Source organism: Lactuca serriola, chromosome 4, assembly GCF_051521515.1.
Source record: "Lactuca serriola cultivar US96UC23 chromosome 4, Lser_US96UC23_V15, whole genome shotgun sequence".
NCBI classification, from domain to species: domain Eukaryota; kingdom Viridiplantae; phylum Streptophyta; class Magnoliopsida; order Asterales; family Asteraceae; genus Lactuca; species Lactuca serriola.
This window is the reverse complement of record NC_136411.1, coordinates 46,336,167-46,360,462: the sequence shown is the minus strand read 5'-3', so window position 1 is coordinate 46,360,462 and position 24,296 is coordinate 46,336,167. Positions and strand designations below refer to the sequence as shown.

The 24,296-nt window shown below is 31.3% G+C and overlaps 1 protein-coding gene and 1 long non-coding RNA gene across 14 annotated transcripts; one reads left to right on the top strand and one right to left on the bottom strand.

Annotated features, from left to right (window-relative positions):
* Positions 1 to 14,706: 14,706 nt before the first annotated feature.
* LOC145098320 (protein trichome birefringence-like 38) lies at positions 14,707 to 16,614 on the top strand. The gene is made up of 5 exons (XM_079035958.1): positions 14,707 to 14,942; positions 15,321 to 15,495; positions 15,589 to 15,764; positions 15,856 to 16,014; positions 16,304 to 16,614. The coding sequence occupies exons 1-5, from the start codon at positions 14,707 to 14,709 to the stop codon at positions 16,590 to 16,592; spliced, it is 1,035 nt and encodes a 344-aa protein (XP_078892084.1). The 3' UTR covers positions 16,593 to 16,614.
* Positions 16,615 to 19,257: 2,643 nt separating this feature from the next.
* Positions 19,258 to 23,421, bottom strand: LOC145101476 (uncharacterized). 13 transcript variants are annotated; one of them, XR_013705680.1, is made up of 7 exons: positions 23,184 to 23,421; positions 22,296 to 23,023; positions 20,864 to 22,064; positions 20,652 to 20,788; positions 20,498 to 20,549; positions 19,550 to 20,404; positions 19,258 to 19,465 (listed from the first exon to the last, which is right to left on the bottom strand). It is a non-coding gene; the product is annotated as an uncharacterized LOC145101476 (long non-coding RNA). The 13 variants fall into 13 exon arrangements; XR_013705679.1 differs by having other exon boundaries at positions 20,498 to 20,788; XR_013705675.1 differs by having other exon boundaries at positions 19,550 to 20,549; positions 20,648 to 20,788.
* Positions 23,422 to 24,296: the final 875 nt, after the last annotated feature.

Genomic DNA, 24,296 nt, shown 5'->3' with positions numbered 1-24,296 from the left:
GTTAGTTTATCGAGAGTAGTTAATTAATTGTTAGTTTGAAATTTATTTCTTTATTCTTTTCGTGTGACCTATAACCTATAATTAAATATATTAAATTAATCAACCGTTCCCTATGATCAACACCCGACTTACCTAAGCTATACTGTAATCTGACTAGGTACACTGCCTATAAGTGCATAGTTAGTCTAAGTTTGTTAGGTTATAAATATTAAAATTAGTGGGTACTTTTGTGCACATCAAGTTTTTGGCGCCGTTGCCGGGGAACGGCTTTCAATTAATTTAGTTTATTTGATTATTCATTATTTGTTTTTAGTTAGTTTTTTATTTTATTTTTTTTAGTTTTATTTTCGTTGATATCATTTCACTTTTCGGGAAGGTTCTTGTTTTTATTTGCAGGAATTTGGGATTGTACACATTGCTTGACTTTACTTTTTGCATGGGTTTCGAGAATGAAAGCGATTAGGGAATTCTTGACCTGCTTAGCCTACTACTTTGTTGATTTGTCCAACTCAATCCATGAGGCGTAGTATAGCAAGGCGTATCAAGGTGGTTAAGTGGAAGACCGAGCTCTTGTTGTTCTTGACTAGTTAGGTCACTTCTTGTTCCGCTTTTAGTTAAAGGTGCAAGGAAAACAAAGGAAATATTCTAACGGGTCCCGAAAGTGGGTGTTTTCGCAAACCAATTCTTGCATGCAAAGGTTTTTGATCAACCATTGTTGTTTGATCTTGACAAAGATAAGTGATTATGACATCTCAATTTTTTTTTTGATCACTCATCATGAAGTCATTAGTTGCTGAATTGATTAAGAAATTTAAAAGAAAAAAAAAATATAATAAGGTTTTAAAGTCCCTAGATTAAATAATTAAAAAGAAAAGGAAGTTAAATTAAAGAAAAAGGAAAGTTTCATTTAACTTACGCCCTGCGTAAGTATGATTACGCCATGCGTAATGTGCCCGGATCGCGGATGGACATTTCAGGGGTTGATGTTACGCCCCGCGTACCCTTGTGTTACGCCCCGCATACATAAGCGACCAGGTATATATCTCTTACCCCTTTGACTTCTCTGTTATTTTCAAACCCAATTCCTTTCTCGCATAAGCTGTGACGGCAACTCTCTCCAAAACTTTCGATTGTGCTTCGTTCTTGTTAAATTCGACACTCAAGTAAGCTTTTTCGGTTACTCAATGTTTTAGATTTGTGTTTAATTTGATGAAAAAAACCTGCAAAATGCCTTTGCTCGCAAGCTAGGGTTTATATATTTCTCGGATTAGGGCCGATTTCGCACATGCATGTGTTGATTATGGCTTGAATGGACCGATTTCGGTTAATAAACTAAACCCTAGGACCTAATTTCCGTCCCACACCCATCGATTTGAGCTTGGGGTCGCACACCTCGCGTACCCCTGTTGACTTCTATCTTTTGACCATGCAGAGTTTAAAAAATTGATTGTGTTGTTGCCCTTGCTGTGTTATTTGGATATGGGTTATGATTTGGGAACAAGTAAAACTAACAGGGACAGATTCGTGAACCTGGACGTACGCCCCGCGTATATTCCAGGACCAGTACCAATTTTTTGGTTTAAATATTATTAATTCTGTGATGTTTGGTTTGGTTTTGTGTTAATATGTGCAGATTATGGCCCGAAGGACACAAAGAACTAACCCACCCGAGGATGTGATCGATCATCGTTTTTTACAATTTCCGCAAACGCTGAACGATGCTACCCGGGCGCGTTATGTTACCAACTTGAGTTTGCTTCTCACAAAGGAGATTGATATTGCACCCTCATTCGATTGGGAATTGGCTACTAGGATTGGACTTGCTGCATTGATCCAGGAATTTTTGCAATACACACACTCGGACGCGAGTGGTGTGGAATTGTTTGTGTGTCAGGGATGGGCGTGTTTGTTCAGGATCCAGGAGCCTGTATATCGGGAGTTTTTGCTGGAGTTCTATGCTACAGTTTCCTATGATCCTAGGAAGGCACTCGATGACAGGACAACTTTTGCCTTCAGATTGGGGGGAGTGAGCCGGGAATGCAGCGTCATAGAGCTTGCGACTCGGGTTGGTATTTACACAGTCGATGAGACGAGGAGTGTCCACTTCCCGGCATTCCTTGCTGATTGTCTCATGGACCGGCCGGAAGACTATAACGAGAACACTTTTTGGGCCGAGATTACGGGAGGAGTTTATACACCATCTACAGCACGAGGGGGGATGATTCAGTCTACTACTTACCAAATGTTGCACCGGTTGATTTCTATGTCTCTCACGCATCACAAGAATAGTGAAAGAGTGCCTTCGACGGACTTGTATTTCCTATGGGCACTAGTTACTCCAGGGAGGCACCTGAACCTTCCAGTTGCTTTAGCTGCATATTTGGGACGGAGGGCCAGGGGACTTCGCGGGGATAGCCCGATATGCGAAGGGTATTTTGTCACGCGGTTAGCTCGATCATATCAGTTGCTGACGCGTGAGATCACGAGATCAATGGTGTTTCACGACATGAGGCCGATGAGTCTTCTGTTGTTGGAGTCGATGCGTGTATTAGAGCGGGGTGGAGATGGTGTCTTGAGGGTTCGGGCAGATGAGGAGGGTGCCGCCGAGCCACAACCGAGATGGGTCCAGCGGCGTAGACCTGCTCCTCGGGGAGCGCAGCAGGGACCTGAGCCGAAGATTGATATGCGCTACCTGGCTCAGGGCATTGGCCGTCTTAGCGAGTATGTTGCACATGTGGACAGGCAATAACGGTGGTACGGGGATGCGTTGAACGCATTCTTTGCCCACCAGGGGTTTCAGTATTCGGTTCCCTTTCCACCACCATTCCAGTCACGATTTGATGGGGCCGGTACTTCTGGGACACAGCCACATGATGATGGAGATGATGAGTGATCCTTTTTATTTTGTGTTATTTTTAGTTTAGTTTAGTTTTTTTTTTAGTATTTAGTATCTGATTTCTGCAGAATTTTCGCCCTTAGGAAGCTGGCAGTAAGTTCAGCAGCTAGGTCCGACTGTTGATAGAGAGAGCAGTGTGAGAGTTGAAGATTATAGTCGAGACCCACAATTTGTCATAAGTGTGGGGTGTATATTTATTTCGTGAGCGATCGTTTTGAAGATTGGCATTTTTACGATGTTTTGACTCTTATGATATGGATGAGCAGTTCCCACACCATAGAGTTTTATTTTGACGCGAGGAAGACGTATCATCCCGGCTGCCATGACATGGTTGACACTATCCTATGTTGTGGGGGATTTTTTTTCATCGCGAGAAGAGGATGTCATTCTTGACGAGGCGACGTGGTCGACACTTTCCCACGTCATGGTTACTAAACATTGCATTTATTTGCAATATTTTGCACCACATTTTCGAAGATGGCGGTCTTGATTTTATTTTTCGGCAAATTCAGAGGCAGCAGTTCCAGTTTTCAGTCTTTCAACACTTATTTGAAGCAACTTGTAGCAACCCCATTCGATCTCGCCACAACTACCCAGGGGAGTCTGTTCCTTTTTCTCCCTTTTTATGTTCTTAATTTGTTTTAGCATACAATGAGGGCATTGTATGAAATAAGTGTGGGGTAGGGGGTCGGTAAAAGTAAATTAAAATTAAAAATTAAATTAAAAGAATAATAGTTAGGAAATTGCTAGATTTAGGAAATTTAAAAATTTAAAAACTTGAAGTAATAGTTTAATTTAGAAAAATCTAGTGATAATTTAAATTTTGCTAATATTGTATGAAATGATCCGATGAGAACTTAAATGTTTAGTTGAGCCAATATACGTTATAGTGCATTTGTGGCCTCCCTTATTTTAGTGAAATTATGGAACAAAAACACAACCCCGCTTGGTTTGAGGGATGCAATATGTTTAGCAGTCTAAACCTGAAATGTATCCAGGAAAATTATTATCATTAACCAATAAAGGTTGAGGTTGAGCGCCTCTGCTTAAGCATGTAGGTTTTGAGTGGAAAAAAAGTGAGGTACATGTAAAAAAAAGAATTACGAAAGAAAAAAAAAGTTTGAAGAATTTTGGAGCAAATAAAGTGAAGATCAAAAGATCAAAATTCTGAAGAAATCCAAAAAGTTGAAGATACCAGAAATCAATTCAAATAAGGTGGTGAATTCAAAGAAATCAAAGATCAAATGTCAAAGAATTGAAGAATTCCAAAAGAGCTCCATAGTGGTATCATAAATTGTAATTCTAGATTATGTATGCTTAGGTTGCTCAACTAAAAATACCTTGAGGTTAGGAGGTTTTCTGCGGATGGATTCGGAGGGTTGCATAAAATGAGCATTGTTTGGAAAAAGTGGGCGAGTGTTTATGAAGATTGTGAGTATTTAAAATATGGGGGGTACCTTAGGAAAATCTTAGACACAAATGTATGCGTTGAGGTCTTGGCATAATGGCTGAGTTTTAAATGGATTGTTTAGTGCAATATTGGTAAAATAAAAGTAAATTTGCTTGGGGGCAAGCAAAGGCTAAGTGTGGGGTATTTTGATATGTGTATTTATATATATATATTTTATGCACTTTATCTTAATATTTTGGCCTTATTTATTCTATTTTAGAACTAAAAAACACTCATAATGCTTTAAATTATGTTTTGCAGCTATTCGTTGTCGATAAAGCACAAAAGAAAAGACTGAAGCGGGAACCGGACTTAGAAGCTAAAAGAAATTAAAAATGCTAAAGGAGTGATTACGCGCCGCGTAAATGGAAATTACGCCCCGCGTAACTGCCAAAGAGACTTACGCCCCGCGTAACTAAAGGTTACGCGCCGCGTACTGGTTGGCCTCGGATATGTTCAATCGCGTAGTGATCCTTAGTACGCCCCGCGTAATCCGACTTACGCCCAGCGTACATAAGTCGGCTACAAAGGTTATAAAAGTCAATTTTCAGCTAACCAGGAGGGGGGATTCGACTTCCAACTTAGTCTAGTCGATATTAAACTTTTGTTACGCCGTTTTGAGGGTTTAGAAGGCGGCCGGAAGGCCGTTAAGATAATGGAAGCAGAGATCGGAAGAGTTGGAGAGCGGATACATGTCGGTAATCATGTGGTTTGTTAACATGGCCATGCTTAGCATTCCACTGTGATACTATTATGTGTTTACTTTATGATTTAGGTGTAAAAACCTTTTACTTTGTGTTTATGATTGAATGAAGCTTTAATTATTAGACTAATTGCTATATTAAATTGTTTGTTTATGTTTAATTTATCTTGCCAAGCTTGTTAAAAGATCCTTATGTGTTAATGATGATTATTTTCTGTTAATTGTTAAGTGAATTGAGTTGCATGAACATCTGCTTGATTTGCTTGTCTCTTGTGATTTTTGATGACCATCGAGATTATAAGACTAGAAATAACGAATGTGAAACTAGGATTAACTAGAGAATAAGTAAGTTAATGTGTGAGCCTTGTTGGATGACCATCAACAAGAGGTTAAATTGAATTAATAATTCGATTAACTATATTTACAAAGTCTTGCTTGATACGAACAGAACACTAGGAAGCATGTTAGTTTAATCAACTGATCACTATTTGAATTGAATTGTTTGCTAAAGGATTAGTTATAGTGAACGCAAATCTGATCATTTTAGGAATCGGTGAATATGAATAAATGAATTTGTATATGCAATTGTCTATGTTTTTAAGGTGTAATTTGTCTAAACCAAAGTACCTGAAGATATTTGTTTTCATGTTAGTTTATCGAGAGTAGTTAATTAATTGTTAGTTTGAAATTTATTTCTTTATTCTTTTCGTGTGACCTATAACCTATAATTAAATATATTAAATTAATCAACCGTTCCCTGTGATCGACACCCGACTTACCTAAGCTATACTGTAATTTGACTAGGTACACTACCTATAAGTGCATAGTTAGTCTAAGTTTGTTAGGTTATAAATATTAAAATTAGTGGGTACTTTTGTGCACATCACAAGAATTACAAAGACATCAAGCATACATAAACATTCCACGGGACCGCCCCAGGATTGGATCGTAATCCGGAAAGCATATAACCTACATCGGTCCATGCCCGACATCGGACCATGGCCCGTAACTATTAACATCGAAATGGGCCGACATTGTGGCCCTAGACCCGTTCCTACTGGAGAAAACTCATCTCAAATGCTAGCTGTGAAATCTCATGTGAGGAATCTCTGAAGAATGCTCCAACGACTCCACGACTATCATCAATACAATACACTTAGTCAAAGTCTGATAATTCTCCTTAGGGTAAAATAACCATTTTACCCCTACTCAAAGTCAACACTTTGGTCAAAGTCAACCTTTGGGTTGACCCGACTCGTCGAGTTACTTCTTAAACTCGTCGAGTCCTTGAACTTGAAGTCGCGATGTAACTTGTCGAGTCACTTCCCATGACCCTTTTTCTTTTTTTGTTGATTCCTCTCAATGAAATTTTCCATGTTGCACTAAGTTACTTACAGATGTATGCATGCAGTTCGGGAACACTTTGGGGTAAACACCTATCCAAACAATTCCAAAAAGAAAAGGTATAAATATGAAAACTTCTCTACCATTTACATCGGAGAATTTATGGAGGAAATCCGGTTTTAAATTCCCAGAAACCAACTCGTCGAGTCCCTTCACAGGCTCATCGAGTTCTATCTTAAGCTAACACGGGACCAACCAAATCAACTCGTCGAGTCTCTTTATGGACTCGCTGAGTTACTCTGTTTATTTGAGCCATCTTAATGGATTAAGCTCCTAACCTTCAGATCCAAACTCCATACTTCATCTACACACTGGGAATACACTTTTAAGGGTAAATTTTCCAACTTGACCCACTATTAGTCCTTCTTAATGGGTTTAGCTCAAACCCTAACTATATAGAACATGGATCTTGGTCCACAAGCCATAATACTCTAAACCAAGAACACTATAGTAGATATGGGCCTTGGACATCAGTTGGGCACGTAAAGTTCCAAGCTTTCCTTCCATGCATGGCCTTTTAGGGCTAAAAATACCATAATAACACTTTTAAGCTTGCATGGGGCTTCCATGGTCATAAAGTTTGCACCTTTATGCCAGGGAACCCCTTCTAGATCCAAGATCTAAAATGTAAGTCACTTGGGACGTCCAAATCCCAAAGACCATGGTTCTAGAACCAAAACGCTCATAAAATGGAAGTAAATAAATCTAAGAAGTGAATGATCAATTTAGAGACTTGATTACCAGAAAATACAGCAAATGGAATGTAGTTCCTGGATATACTCCTTCCCTCTTGAGCCTTCTATCTTCTTCTTCTTCTTCTTCCACAAGCTTCAAAAGTGCACAAAGATCACTTAAAATGGCTCACACTCTCAGTAAAGCTCTAGGGTTTCGTGGATTAGGGTTTTAGGACAAGGAGGCTGGAAATGAGGCTAAGGGGTAGGGATTATGATGCTTAAATAAGGTGCAAAACCCTGGAATTAGGGTTTCACTCTGGCAGACCTACTCGCCGAGTCGAGAGCCCTCGACTCGTCGAGTAGATTGCTTAAACCCCACATCCAATCTTATTTCTACTCGACGAGTCTGGGGCTTCCAACTCGTCGAGTAAGTCTATAAAAATGAATAATTTTTAAATATATGCGTACCAGGAATCTAGGCGTTATAGACCCCGTCCGGCATCGGGCCCCGCCTGGCATCGAGCCTCGCTCGGTAATGGATCGGGCCGCGCCCATCACACATGTAACAGATATCAAATAATCACATACATATGCAATAGTCAAATAGATACATAGCATACAAATAGTCATCGGTCCCCACTCGACATCGGACCCTAGCTTAAAAAGCATATAAACATATACACATGTAAGAGTCACGAAAATAGCTGGCATACTAACATAACATAAGCATAGGTCAGCATCGGTGCCTTCGACCCACTAATTTAATTAAATTTAAACCATCGTATGGATTTACTGATTATTTTTTAATTAACCATTTAATGAAATTAATAATAATATCCATAAGAATGTATTTTAAACTTTTCAAAATACTAGGGTTTTTAAATTTTTAAAATTTAAATATCGAAATTAAAAGAATTTAATTCAAATTTAAAAATTAAAAGCAAATGTTTTAATAATTATCTTATTAATTAAACATTTAATTAATTTATTAAATCAATTGAGAATTATTCAATTAAATTAATCATGATAATTTAATCCTAACCCTCTCCCCCTAATTTTCCAAAATATGGGAGGGGTAACACAAAATTTATAATTATCCAATTAATCAAATAAGGACATAATTACCAAAAATAAGATAACCCTACCAAAAATCCTAATTTTCGAAAATAGCAAATCTTGGGGAGGAAGGCAACTATTTCAATCCTTGTCATTTTTGAAATCCTAGAGGGTTAAGGAAACCCTAATTTCGAAACTTGTAGGGCAAGGGAAAGGTTTAAAACCCTTTTCCAAATTTTCGAAATCTAGGGTTAAGAAACCCTAATTGCGAAAATCCCTTTGTCTAAAAGGGTTTAATTGCCATAAACCCTAATTGATCAAATTCAACAATTGCAATCAAATTCAACAGAAAACAAGCCAAGGCTCTGATACCACTGATGAGTTTTGAGCATAACAAACAATCTTATATGTGCATGCAACCCTAAATTGCTTTGATCTATGTTTTTTTCTAATTAAACATACACGTATTGAACATCATATGGGAAACCCTAGGAGGTATATACTATTTTAGAAATTCATAACATAAGATAGTAAATATACCTTTTATTGTTATGTAGCAATAACAATGTAAATCCAAGACTTCTTGAAGCTTGAGAGCAAGCACCACAAATGTCGTGCCTCTAATGGTTCACACCCAACACTAGCAAGAGGATGAGAGAGGAGAGAGGAGGAGGACGAGCTCTTGTAAATTCGGTTATCATTATGGGATTCAGAGTGGCCGAAAATCACAAGCCATATGGGTCTATTTATAGTGCAGATAGGATGCCCTGGATAACCCTAATTTGAATATAATATTATTAATTCAAATTTGGTAATTATCCACCTCCATAATTATCCACATGGGATAATCTAAAAACCCTAGATTATCCATATAGATTTCATCCACCTCTTTCCGTAGGAGGGTTCTGGAACCTCTTGCTCAACTATTGAAAAATTGCACTTTAGTCCCTACACTTTCAATTAGTTCTTTGAATCCCGAAATTAATTCCAATTAATTTCTGATTAAATATTAATTAAATAATATGCTTTCTAATTAATATATTATTTTCATAATACATTAATAAATCATTTATTCCAATTTATTAATTAAATAATAAATCCAACCTCTCTCCAAAAGTCATCATGTGTAGTTGCTAGTTTTGAGAGCAACCCAAAATGACTGTGTTACTATCAATTCAAGTATATACCAATTATAGTTATGAGCTTAGACACTTAATCCAATAAAAGGACCATAAATATAAATACAGCTATATTATTTTGATTTGATGCTAGTGGTATTCAATTACACCGCACCGGAATAATTAGGGCAACTTAAAAGATCATAAATACAAATATAGTTATATTATTTTGTTTTAATCCTAATGCTATTCATTTACACCATACTGAAATAAAGATAAAGTATTTATTGTAAATATAGGGCAAGTTAAAAAACTATAAATATAAATATAGTATATTATTTTGATTTGATTATGGTGATATTTATTATTCATTTACACCCGCACAGAAAAAAATAAAATATTTATTATAAATTTCGGATAAGTTAAAGGACCATAAGTATAAATATAGTTATATTATTTCGATTTTATGATAAACATAATCACATTTTAATTTTATTATAAAAACGTTTTTATATAATATTAGGATGTATGTGTATGTTTGTCATTAAACAACTTACTTTTTTTTATAAATTATTTTTTGTATACTTGTTTAAAACATGTCGGTCTTATCTAGTAATGTAATTACGAAAAACGTCATATTACATTTGTCTATATTCAAAATATGAAATAGAAAATAAGATATAAAATTATATATATATATATATATATATATATATATATATATATATATATATATATATATATATAAATAAGAAATAAAAAAGAAAATCAAACGTAATATAAAAGATGGAAAATAAAAGATATAATGTTAATTAAGAAAAAAGAAAATATCATTTCAATTTGGGTTAATACATCATTTTTTTGCATTTTAAGTGAAAATGGTTTTGACTTTAATTAATGAAGTGGTTTTGACCAAATGTTCGGGTGTGATTAACATCTTATGATTTTTTATCATATGTTATTATATGAGATTTTTAAATTTTATATGTCATTATGTGGTATTTTTATTTTTTATTAGTAAAAAACTAATCAATTATATATATATATATATATATATATATATATATATATATATATTATTAAATGTGTAAATCAATATTATAATTATTGAAACATTTATGAGCTATCTTAATAAATAAAATTATTTTAACACACGTCACTTTTGGGATATGTCATAAGATTTTTAAATTACTTAAATTCTATATGTTATTATGTGATATTTTTATTTTTTTATTAATAAAAAATTAGTCAATTGCACTAATTAATAATCTTTTATATATGTAAAATATTCATCGTATTAAATCTAATCAGCACTATAATTATTGAAACATTTATTATTTACGTAAATATATTTTTCTCCATAAAATGAGTATAATAATAAATAGTTTGTATTTTTCTAAGAGAAAACTGCAATAAAGTCTCTATATTTTAGCCTCATATTCGATTTAGTCCCTATATTTTTTTTTTTTATCCAATTAAGTCCTAAATACCAGTAATCATATTCAATTTAACCCTTTGACCTGATCAACAGGTCATCCAACTTTGAAAAATTACATTTTTGGACCAGAATTCAAATTTTAATACAAATTTGGTCTAAAATTTACACATTTGGCCCATATTTTAAATTTTATTACAAATTTGGTCAAAATTTTACCCTTTTTGCCCAAATTTTAGAATTTTATTATGAATTCATCCTAAATTTAGTTTTTTAACAACTTTTTTTCTTAAAAAATTGTTTCTAATATGGTTTTTCTTTATAAAATCATATTTATACAAAAAAAAAACCTATTTTCACATAAACATCTTATATTTTCTATATAAAAACCTTTTTTAAAAACTTTTTTGTATATGAAATATCTAGTTATAAAAATATGTATTTATTAAGTTTATAAATACATACAAATCGTTTTTATAAAAAAAAATGCATATAAAAACGTATTTTACAAAAAAAAATATATACAAACACCTATCGTGTTTGTATATATATATATATATATATATATATATATATATATATATATATATATATATATATAATTGTGTTTGTATATATATATATATATATATATATATATATATATATATATATATATATATATTATAAAATTGTGTTTGTTTATATTTTTTTTCTTCATAAAAACATGTTTGAATAATTTTTTATTTAATAAGTGTTTGTATACATTTTATAAAATCGTGTTTGTATACATTTTATAAAAACGTGTCTGAATAATTTTTATATAATACGTGTTTGTATATATTTTATAAAATCGTGTTTTTATACATTTTATAAAATGTATATAAACATGTATTATATAAAAACTGTTCAAACACGTTTTTATAAAAAAAATGTAAACAAACACAATTTTATAAAAAAATATAGATAAAATAGGTGTTTGTATACATTTTTTTTTGTAAAATATGTTTTTGTATACATTTTTTTTATAAAAATGGATTTGCATATATTTATATCCTTAATAAATACCTAATTTTATTACTAGATATTTCATATACAAAAAACTTTTAAATTTTTTTTTATCTAGAATATATAAGATTTTTATTTGAAAATACGTTTTTTTATATAGATATGATTTTATAAAGAAAAAAAACATATTAGAAACACTTCTTTGAGAAAAAAAAGTTGTAAAAAAAACTAAAGTTATGATGAATTCATAATAAAATTCAAAAATTTGGGCAAAAAGGGTAAAGTTTGGACAAAATTTGTAACAAAATTTAAAATATGGGCTAAAAGTGTAAATTTTGGACCAAGTTTGTAATAAATTTTAAAATCTGGGCCAAAAATATAATTTTTGAAAGATGGATGACCTGTTGACCGGGTAAAAGGGTTAAATTGAATACGATTACCAGTATTTGGGACTTAATTGAATAAAAAAAATATATAAAGACTAAATCGATTATGAGATCAATATGTAAGGACTTTATTGCAGTTTTTCCTTTTTTTAATACCGAAATCATTTATTATGAATTTTTTACATGAATTAAAATAATGAAATGTTAGAAAACAATTATCTCAAAATTGAGATATAATAATTATAGTGGTGAGTTTTAGGATTTTAGATATTTTGTAGCTAATTTGTCTTTCAAACTCTATTTTTGCTAAGTATTTTATCTACAAAAAATCTAAATTCTTGAACACACCACTAAAATTATTATATCTCAATTTTTACAATATTGTTTTATAATTTTTCATTATTTTAATTCATGTAATAAAAAAATTCATCATAAATGTTTTTAGTGTTAGAAAAGCACAAACTAAAATGAATTATAATCATTTTATGAAGAAAAATACATTTACATTAAATAATAAATGTTTCAATAATTATAATGTTGATTTACACATATAATATGAATATTTTACATATATAATATACATATTAATTAGTGGAATTGATTATTATCATTATTTTTTAAAATGACAAACCAATCTACTTTTAATTATAACCATCTATTTCACAAGCGAGAATCCATGACTTTTCAAATAAAATAGTCACTCTTTACTACTAACTCAAAGTCCCGTTGGTTAACTTTTTTATTAATAAAAAATAAAAACATTACATAACAACATGTAAAATTTAAGTAATTTAAAAATTCCACACAATAATATGTAGGAAAAGTTTTGAGAAAGTGACACTTTCATTAAATTTTTTATTTCCAATAATAAATTTTTAATATTTTATTTTGAATAATAAGTTTTCAATATTAAAGATTTTGGAACAAGTTACGTTTGACTCCGACTTATAAAATACAATTTGCTTTGACTTAATTTTTGTTTTGACTAACTTATTTTGTACACAAGTTACAATTTATTTAAGACAACCGAATACACCTAAGTTCTTATTTCTCGTGAATAATCAAAAATAGTATGTTGTTTGCCGTTAATTACAGAAAACTTTATAAAAAAGCTGTTATAAATAATTATTTATACAAACTACCAAAAATAACAAAAAAAGATCATTAATAAAATATAATATATTAATAAGTAAGATGATAATAAAAAAAGAAAATAAAATTGTAATTAATGTTTAGTTAATTTAATAAATATAATTAATAATTTGTTTGAATTCACATAATATAAAGCTAAACATAGTATATTGAATGGCTAAAACATTTTGATTTTTAACATAGATATTTATAAGATGTTTATTTAGTAGCACCATTATTATTGTTTTTATTAATAGAAAAACATCAAAAAAAGTATTAAATCCGGACAGCAAACAAAAGTGCATTTATGACTAAATTAATTCATTTACTTAATTAAAAAATAGAAAATCTAAAAATTTGAAGTTCAAATTAAAATAGCAAATATTTGATAAAAATTTAATGATAATAATTTTTAAATAGCAATGGTTATTTGAAATCAATAGTTTTATGATTTTATTTTCGTCACAAAGTTTTTATTTTGTTTTATTTAAAATATTTTAGTCCTTTTGGTAAGTTGATAATATTACAACATCTTATAAGTTGTAACCGATATGGCCATATCCCTATATGAATATTAGATGTATGTACATGTTAATCACATACTTGATACTTCATCGTTTAGGATTTTTGTTGATTGATCTGAGATTACGTATTTCATTTATGTAAAATAATTTAATTTTTTAATGTTGAAAATATAGCCAAAATTTCCCATATTAGTTTATATGATTAATATCCATAAATCATATACTCAACAAAAGGGATTATTCCTTATCTGTGTCCCTACCTAGTTTTAATGGCATATCTTATCACCAACAATAGAAAAGTAAATTGCCAAGTAAATTAAATTTCAAAACATTAATGAATAAGATTGACTATCACATACAAATCTTTTTAATTAATTCGTCTTAAAATATATCTAAAAACGTGATAAATTTTCAAAAAACCATATTAATAAACACTTTTTTAGAAACAAAGAGATTTTACTTTTTATATAATACATGATTTATATAGTTTTCTATTCATTATTTGTGATACTAGTTGTCAGACCATATAATATATGCGTTAATTTAAAAAAAAAATATAAATGTCAAAATATTTGAGAATTTTGAATTTATAAGAAAAAAAATAATGACTTGTTATAATTAGAATGTTTTTTATATTTTAAATTTAAACAAATAATTTAAATAAATATACAAAAGAAACTAATGAGCTTTAAATTGAGAATTTTGAAATTAAAAGGTAAGTTTATTAATAAAATTGATATCCATTTATTATTAAATTTATTGCAATTATTACATTAAAATATTATATTGAATCTAATAAAATAGAAAAACTTATAAACTCACATATAGAAAAAGATTAATATATATATATATATATATATATATATATATATATATATATATATATATATATATATATATATATATATTGTTTATTTTGTAGGTGTGGACGTGGGAATGATGATGGATGAGAGAAGTTTGTATTGGGTGGTTACTTTGTTTGGAGTGATGTCAGCAACAGTATATAGTTATAAGTGCGATTTGTACGAAGGAAGTTGGGTATACGATGCTTCGTATCCTATGTATGATTCAACAAAATGTCCGCACATTCGAAAGGAATACGACTGCATCAAATACGGTCGCCCCGACCTTACCTACCTTAAATTCAGATGGCAGCCCACCCATTGTCTCTTACCCAGGTACCCCATTCCCCCGCTCGATCTCCATGTATATACACTTATAATCGATAACAAATTTTAATCAAACATTCCAATCAATAAGTATGTTTGACTCTTTAAAAGTCAACAATATGTTTGTAATGCAAGTACGCTAGATCTCCATACTCATCCTTTGGAATTATATGTATGTTTTGTATTCAAGTGTATGTATTCTAATTTGAATATTGATTCCAATTATCTTAACTTTTCTTAGACGTCTCTTTATGAAGGTCTCTTGATTCATGTGTTGTAATAAAAAACTTCGTTTCTTCGTCACACTTCAAGAATGTTAGGTGGTGTTTGGTTCAATGAATTTTTGCTAAGAATCAAAACTGAAATAATTTTATTTTAACACCTCAGATTCGATGCGGAAGAATTCTTGAGAAAAATGAGAGGAAAAAAGATCATGTATGTTGGTGATTCAGTAAGCTTAAATCAATGGCAATCAATGGTTTGCCTTCTTCATGCTGCGTTGCCTTCAGAGTCCAACATCCATGAAGAAACCATTAACTCAACTACAACTGTCACCTATGAGGTTATTACTTAATAATTAATTGTAATACAAGATTAATTTGTAAATATATTAATAAAAAAAGTTAATATATATAAAATATTTGTCCATTTGTAGGATTATGGAGTTTCAATTTCAATGTTCTTGTCTCATTACTTGGTAGACATAACGCAAGAGAAAATCGGCCGGGTTTTGAAATTAGACTCCATTACAGATGGAGATGTTTGGAAGGAGAACGACGTTTTGATCTTCAATACTTGGCTTTGGTGGTATCGTCGAGGAGAAAAACAACCGTGCGTATAAAATATAAATTTTAGTTATTTTTGTTTAAGCGACTTTAATGACATTAATTAAATAATTTGACATTTTTATGGTTTGATGCAGATGGGATTATATTGAAACAGGTAGGAAGATACTTAAGGACATGGATCGGATGGTTGCTTTTCGAGAGGCTTTAACGACTTGGGCAAATTGGATCGATTCCGATGTAGACACAGTGAAAACCAGAGTGTTTTTCCAAGGAGTCTCACCATCTCATTACAAGTAACTTAACATTCTTGACCCTTTGATAGCATTTTGTTATATATGTTATACCAGACTGGACTGGACTGGACTGTATAGACATGCCATGTAGCAGAGTATTTTTCTTGATGGGATAAAAAATTGCAATTTCTATCTCATTTACATCTATCTCGGTTTCAATCGCAGTCCTGTACAAAACAGTCTGTTTTATCTTGTCACGAGTAACAAACAAAGTATGGTCGATTACAGTATTTCATATTCTTGTGTTTATTCAATGAGATATTGATTGTCTAAAATGAAATTTGTTTAGTGGGGCCGATTGGAATGAGCCGGGGGTGACGAATTGTGGGAAAGAAACGCTTCCGATAAACGGATCAACGTACAATGGAGGGTGGCCAAAGGCGGAGATGGTGGTGGAGCAAGTTTTGAGTGGTGTTAAAAAACCGGTGTCATTGCTCAACATAACAAGATTATCACAATTGAGAAAAGATGGACATCCAAGTAGTTTCAATGCCTTCAGAGGAATGGATTGTACTCATTGGTGTGTTGCTGGGGTTCCAGACACATGGAACCAGCTTCTATCTGCTGCTCTTGGTTAAAGTTTATGACCCATACATATTGATGATTAATGTATCTCAAAATTTAATATGGTTTTATTTATTGGTCAAAAAATTAATATATACATCAATTATTTGATTAAAAATTTCTATGATTACTTCAAAACGTAACACCCTCCGCTTGCGTCTACTTTATGCAGTAAGTTAATAATTGTGGCGTTGAAGAATTGAAGTTGTATTGTGACTTGTGAGTCGCCTTGGGCTTTGTATAATGATGGGTCAAGAAAAAATTTGGAACACGGCGGAAAGTTAGTTGGAAAATAATAGGTTCTATAATCTTGAGTTTTAATACGAAGATGAAGATCAAAATCAACATGAACAAAATTTTGTAAAAATTGAGAACTAATGAACAAAACTTTTTATTGGTAGTCTTTTGAAAAGAGAAAGAAGAAGTGCATTTTGTAAAAAAAAAAAATCTTTAAAAAAAAAACGTGTAACCTGTTGGGCTATTCTTGCAACCAAAATATTGGGGGTGCCATGTAAAATGGTTATCTTTAGAGGCTAGTTTTCAGTCCATGTCACTTCCATTCGTCTATAAATAATACATTAGAGTGTATGTGGTTGTGAAAATTATTTTCAATTTTCTTGGAAAGGTTTTCAAAAAAGGAGTGAATTTTTTATTCTTAATTTTCTTTAGAAATTTTATAAAATGCAATTGATTAAAACTGATTTAGTTGTTACTTTTCTTTTTAAAAAATTATCAAATCGTGTTTGGACGAGTAATTTATAACAGCTTTTATTTTTAAATTTTGTTATTTCAAACAATACAATATTTAACATATTTTAACATAAAATAAAACAGTTTTAATAAATAAGGATGGGGTTTAGTGGGGGTGTAATGGATAGCAAAAATATTAAACAAAACACATTTTAAAAAATTTCATTATTCCAACAAAGAATTTATGGAAAACAAATGAACTTTTTTCACAGCCAAAACGTACCCTTATGGCCCGTTTAGTTGAACAAAATGTTTTTTCTAGAATCCTTGCAAATAATTTCAAAAAAAGAGTAGAGTTTTTAATTTTAGTAAAAAAATTCAAAAAATGCGTTGGGTTAAAATGTAGCAAGCTTTTATTTTTTGGGTGTAAAAAAATAAAAATACTAAAAAATAAATTATAAATTATAAAAAATCATATTTATTTATGTTTTTTCTAAACTTTATAATAATAAAATAAACAAAAAAAATCGGGACTTTAGAATATGTGTAAATATTTTAAAATAGTCTAATATATATATATATATATATATATATATATATATATATATATATATATATATATATATATATATATATATATATATATATATATATATATACTAGCCGTTTACCCGCGCAAAGCGGCGGCGGCGAATAGGTTCATTTGATAATTAGTTTCTTTCGTCAAATAGTTTTTTTTTCGACGATTAGTTTTGTTTCAAAGTTTAATTTATATTTAGAAGCATGTCATCTTAAAATAAAACAAACAATGTATCAAATATCATTTATAGATTCATCTCTACTGGGACATGATGCACATAGAACAACTTTGTATTCTTATATAGGGTTCAAACTACATTTAATTTGCATAGAAAACATAATGTAATACTGATAACTCATATATTTATTTAATTTTTACTTTAATTAATTCTCAATTTATTATTTATTTCTATTCTAATAGTAATTGCAAATTCTCTTGTGTGTGGTATGTCCTTTTGTATTGTTTAGGTTAAAAAATGATTGTTTTTTATTTCAATTTTAGTCCATATTTCATATATTAAGGTTTCATGTTTATTATTTGGATCAAATCTAATTGGAGAAAAATCATACATACTTTAAAACGCATGCAAATAACATCAAAGATAAAAAAAAAAAAAAAGGAAGAGAATAACTCAATAAAAAATGACCACTCATATACTTTGGACACAAAAACATGCATATCTAAAGATATAATTAGAAAAGGGAAAAGAAAATTAGTAAACACATACGTATAAACTTAATTAACACACATTCGTACATGTCTATTCAGACAAATACAACCACACACACCCAACCATATACATCCACACGTATAAACTTAATTAACACACATTCGTACATGTCTACTCAGACAGATACAACCACACACACCCAATCATATACATCCACACATACAACATCGTACTTAAATCAAGAGCGGCAATTTGGGAATTCTACGTTTTCTCACTTTGTTTTTTGTTTCAATCTTCATCATTAAATATACATATTCTCTCCGTTCTATTTTTATTTTTGTTACTATTTATTTCCTTCATTCTTCATTTTAACTCCATCATATTAATTTCTACACAATTTCATCATTTTATTGGTTTCTTTCAAAAAAAAAGTCATTATGAAAACAATTGATGTCTTAATCAAAACGGCTTTCTCATCTGAAAAGAGAGTTTAAATAGTTTTAATTGTATGTATCCAAGATTGACAAAAAATAATTAAAAAAAATTATGTATTAGTTTTAGTGTAAAGATTATAGCCTCGGTTAAGTAACTAATGCAAATTTAATTCTTTACCATTCAAATACGATCATAATAGGTTAAGTGTCAACAATTTAATTAACTACTGTATTACATAAATTTTCATCATACAAAATCGAAATAATTTATTAAAAACAATTTTTTTGCATCATAAGTGATAAGATAATTCTAATCATAACAACTTCACCCAATTATTAAGAATCAATCATAACAGAGCTTATGCAATGCAACATTAACTATACTGCATAATTAAGATATGGATCCAATAAAACCAAGAATATTATTCACGAATGAACCATATATGGGAATAAACTGAATGATTATCAAATAGAAGCAAACTGTCTCAATCCTCCGTCCCTCCATGTACTTACCTGCATATGAGCAAATTTCAATACTTTAACCGGAATTAAAAAAAAAAAAAAAAAAAAAAAAAAAAAAAAAAAAAAAAAACTTACCTGTAAATAACAATTTGCTTTCGTGAGGCACCAATACTTCAACCGGAATAAAAAAAACAACTTAATAGTTTTTTGTTATTTGCATTTGAACAATAAATAAACCCCTAACAACTAAATATAAAAAAGGTAATCAAAACAAAAAGGTGATAGAAAGCAGCCTCTGATGAAGTAAAAGCTCCAATTTTAGTGTGTGTAAGTGTAAGAAATGTACATACTTCAAGAATTCAATAGAAGAACCCTCGGATCATCATAATTCTTCACTTTCTAGTCAGATTCTCACATGTAGCCTATCAAGATTCAAGATTTCAAGTGTATTAAACATTAACGATGGAAATAAGAAAACTACAACAATAATCATACAACTTAACAAATATTGATATTTCACTTCCAAAGGGATGAAAACATCAAATAACTGATTTGTGATATTCAACTATATGTATGAACAAAACATAGGCATATTAGAAAAAATGTATGTCAAAAATACACTTTCATTAGTAGCAAAAATAGTATCCAGAGTACACCTTCAAGTCCATGTATATTTTCTTGACAATAATAACCAAACACAAGAAAGACTGAAAGAGGGTTAAATCCAAGCACAAAACACGAGAAAATTAAGAAAAATGTATGTCAAAAGCCCGCTTCCATACTTGTTTCTGCCAATTTTGCCCATCAACAGCTTTCCATTCACAACTATGATATGTTTCACTTTGACCCAGATTGAAGGATGGCCTTTAAAGACTCGACTATAAATCTCATTTTTAGCTACTATTTCCTAGCCTGACAACATTATAAGCAAAGATAACCATGTGCTTCGAACATCAATACTCCTGTTCTATTTCTCTATGCAACTAAACCCTTCAAAATTAAAACATTTATGTAATAAAGAACATAACGAAGGATGGTCGCTTAAAAATCTAAATAAAACCTAGAAAAGGAGGTCATACTCGCCTGTAACTGAAAATGTAGAAGAGGGAGTGAATTTTTAGGTCTCTAAACCGTACTGGGATTGAAAAATCAAACAACAAAATGGTTAAAAATAGCAAAATCAGCGAATGTTTACAGAATAACCTTAATTTGAATCGAAATGTTTTACAATACCTACTTGGAATCAGAAACCTGCTCATTTTCGAAAACCTCAACTTGGAATTAGATATGTGCTGACATTTAACACCTGCTTTGCATACTACATAGACATCTACCCTGATTTCGGACACTCGGACTTGTAAACAGGAGATGGACCTATAGATAGAGAATTTAGATATGGGATGAATAATTTAGAGTAAGTGAAGAAATCATAGATGCTTCTTAACAAACCTAAATCAAGCACCAAAACTCTCTCGTTGCTTCTACGCCTCCTCCCCTTAGCCTCGATCTCTCGCTCTCTCGATAGTTCTTTACTTACTCGTTTCCTGTTCCGCCCTAACAGGAACAAACAATATAGCAAGTAGGAAGACGACGGGAATGGTCGAGGTGATACAACACCAAAAGGGGCTTTGCTAATAACATTAAAAAATACTAAACTTTTACCTAGTAACCTGCAACAAAAAAAGAAAAAGAAATCAGAACTCGTGAACCTACTTTGCTTTAAAACACACATCAGACTCACTGGAATCTATAAATCATCCCTCCGATTTCTCCATAGCTCCAAAATTTTCATCACAACGACAAAAATAATAACACAAACAATTATCTTATAACTAAAAAGCAGCATAACATATGTTTAATTGAAAAAACAACCGATTAGGCGATAAAGAGATCAAGGTGGATTCTTTTAGGTAGATTTCATGTTATCAAACATGCATAGGTCTTGGCAGTGACGGGAAACGGTGGTTGTGAGAGAGATGGCTGATTGACTGTGGCGTTGGATCGTGTTTGACCTGAAGCAACTCGATTGTATATCTCTTGTTGTGCAATCAGTTGCCCCAAGAGGTGTATGGGCGAGATATGAGTGAAGGCAGGTGTAATCTATAAATATTTGCCTGGTCGTCATCTACATCTTCTACGGGTAGGCATTGGTCGCCGATTGAGAGAGTTCAACATTTTAGGGTTTTAATCGGCTGACAGAAGAGATGCAATTTATATAAAGTGTATCTTCTGTTGACTAATTCAATTGCTGATAGTGCCATTCAATTGTTGAAAAAAGAGGATACGATTCAATTCCTAAAAGCAAGGGATACTGATTCAAATACTAACCTAAAACACAACCGACTACTGATATAACGACAAACTCAAGAAAAAATGGGTGATTTTCTTTGTAGCAAACGCCACAGATGAAATCAAATAATAAAACAAATGAAGAATCAAAATAAAAAGGAATTAAAATCTCCAGAACAAAGAACAAAGAGCAGGCTATTACCTTTTAACACATAATTTCTGATTTTAACCTCTTTTAGCCACCATCGTTCAGTGATAACCCTAAAAAACCACCCTTCTAAAAAAATCAAATTATAAGTAAATACAAATAAATCTTACCGAATAGTCAGGGTAATCGTTCTTTGCTGAGATTCATCTCCGACTGGAAGAGATGGGCATCAAAGTGTTAGTTTTTGAATACCATGTAAAGGCACAACTATGGCAGGTTAAGAAACAGAATATCCTAATGGTAGAAAATCATACACATCAACATTATCACAACAAAATCAAAATAAAGCAAACCACGTTGACATCACTTACGGTTGGATCTACTAAAACAAATTAAAGCAAAAAAATGTAGACAAATTAATAGAAGAGGAACCATATACGTTACCTTAGTCGCTTGAGGCCAACATCCCAATCAAGCCGTTGTTGTTTCGTGGGTCAGAGGTCCAACAGACCAACAAAATATGCAGTAACATTCCATCTCCATCATTCGTATCTCCATATCATAGGTTCGAGTTTAAGCCTACAAACACCCATTTGAAACTTGTGACATGAGTTTTGAGGTATTACCATCAATATCATCCCAAAGATACATTATGCTCCCTAGAGCTATTGCCACTTCCCCAATCCAACAAATTCAAGTAGTAATCATCGACAAGATGAGGAGCCTCCAAAAAAATATAAGATTCAGTTCCTGAACCAGAGATCACATTTCTAAATGGTTCTTTTAGAGGAAGGAAACCTGCACATCAAACCAAACAGTATCAGATGTGATCTTGCACAAAAATTCCATTTTGGGTTTGAAATAAAAGAGAAGCTAGGTAAAAAAAAACTTTATCTGGAATCAAAGAGAATATAGGTCAAATCCATTTGGTTTGCCCAGTCAATGAGTTCCCCACGAGAACTACAACCTGTAAGAGATCGTAGATGGATAACCAGCGAGACCTCAACCTACACACCTAATAGCAAAAGAAAAACCATTTTAGCTTTATTTGGCATGTTCTAGGTCGGGAGATTGAAAAGGCGGACGCCATAGAGAAAATCGATTCTAGGGAGCTTAGTGGCGGCCAATAACAGATGGTTGGGTGTAGAGAGAAATCCTAGGCTGTCTCCTAGCTGCAAAATATCAAGATCGAGGTGAGTTTTAGGGATTGAAATCTAGACAAAGAGTGATTTTAGGGCGTGATGGTGGTGGTGCGAAGTTTGAAAGAAAATTATCTAAAAATCATGAACAATAGCAAATACATGCATCTGAATTTGATTTTGAAGTCAATACATTAAGGTTCTATGGTTGATTTCACCCTTTTGAAGCTTATTTCGCTCTTCTTAGCACCATCCTTCTTGATATTCAAACAATTCTTGGTTTCCAGCACACACAAAGCGAAGAGGTTGGGATGAGTCACCGAGAAAGGGAAAAGAAATAGCAGTGGCCGGTTTGTAGAGTGGGAGGATTTAGAGAGATTGATGGAGAATTTTATTCTTTCAAAGCGATTTTTTGGTTACTTCCAAGTGAATAAGTCTCTAGGTTTAAACGAAGATAATGCCAAGAAGCCGGGTCAAATTGAAAATAACTAGCATTGGGAACTTGTACTTATTGTATAATTTTTTGTATGATTTTATATAAAAGGGTTAAGTTTAAAATTTAATATTATTTTATTAATGATTACTTGTACTATCAGCTTAATGGTTTGGACGTCTTAAAAAAATATTATTATTATATTGAATCTATTTATAGAAATAGTTAGATATTTCGCTCTTCTTAGCACCATCCTTCTTGATATTCAAACAATTCTTGGTTTCCAGCACACACAAAGCGAAGAGGTTGGGATGAGTCACCGAGAAAGGGAAAAGAAACAGCAGTGGCCGGTTTGTAGAGTGGGAGGATTTAGAGAGATTGATGGAGAATTTTATTCTTTCAAAGCGATTTTTTGGTTACTTTCCAAGTTGAATAAGTCTCTAGGTTTAAATGAAGATAATGCCGAGAAGCCAGGTCAAATTGAAAATAACTTGCACTGGGAACTTGTACTTATTGTATAATTTTTTGTATGATTTTATATAAAAGGGTTAAGTTTAAAATTTAATATTATTTTATTAAGGATTACTTGTACTATCAGCTTAATGGTTTGGACGTCTTAAAAAAATATTATTATTATATTGAATCTATTTATGGAAATAGTTAGATATCTATTATAAGGTAGTGTGTGTGTGTGTGTGTATATATATATATATATATATAAAAGGTGTAAGACCCATGTATTACATGGGTTAATTAAAAAAATAAATATAAAATGTCTAAATATTTAAGAACTTTAGATTTATAAGAAAATAAGAAAAATAATGAATTATTAAAATTGATTTTTTTAAATCTTTTAAATTTAAATACATAAAC

What these genes read in the sequence shown, in the direction of transcription:
- LOC145098320 (XM_079035958.1), top strand. Translation starts at nt 14,707, where the DNA reads ATGGATGAGAGAAGTTTGTATTGGGTGGTTACTTTGTTTGGAGTGATG. An exon ending in CTACAACTGTCACCTATGAG is followed by an intron (nt 15,496 to 15,588) that starts GTTATTACTTAA and finishes GTCCATTTGTAG; the next exon opens with GATTATGGAGTTTCAATTTC. An exon ending in CGTCGAGGAGAAAAACAACC is followed by an intron (nt 15,765 to 15,855) that starts GTGCGTATAAAA and finishes GGTTTGATGCAG; the next exon opens with ATGGGATTATATTGAAACAG.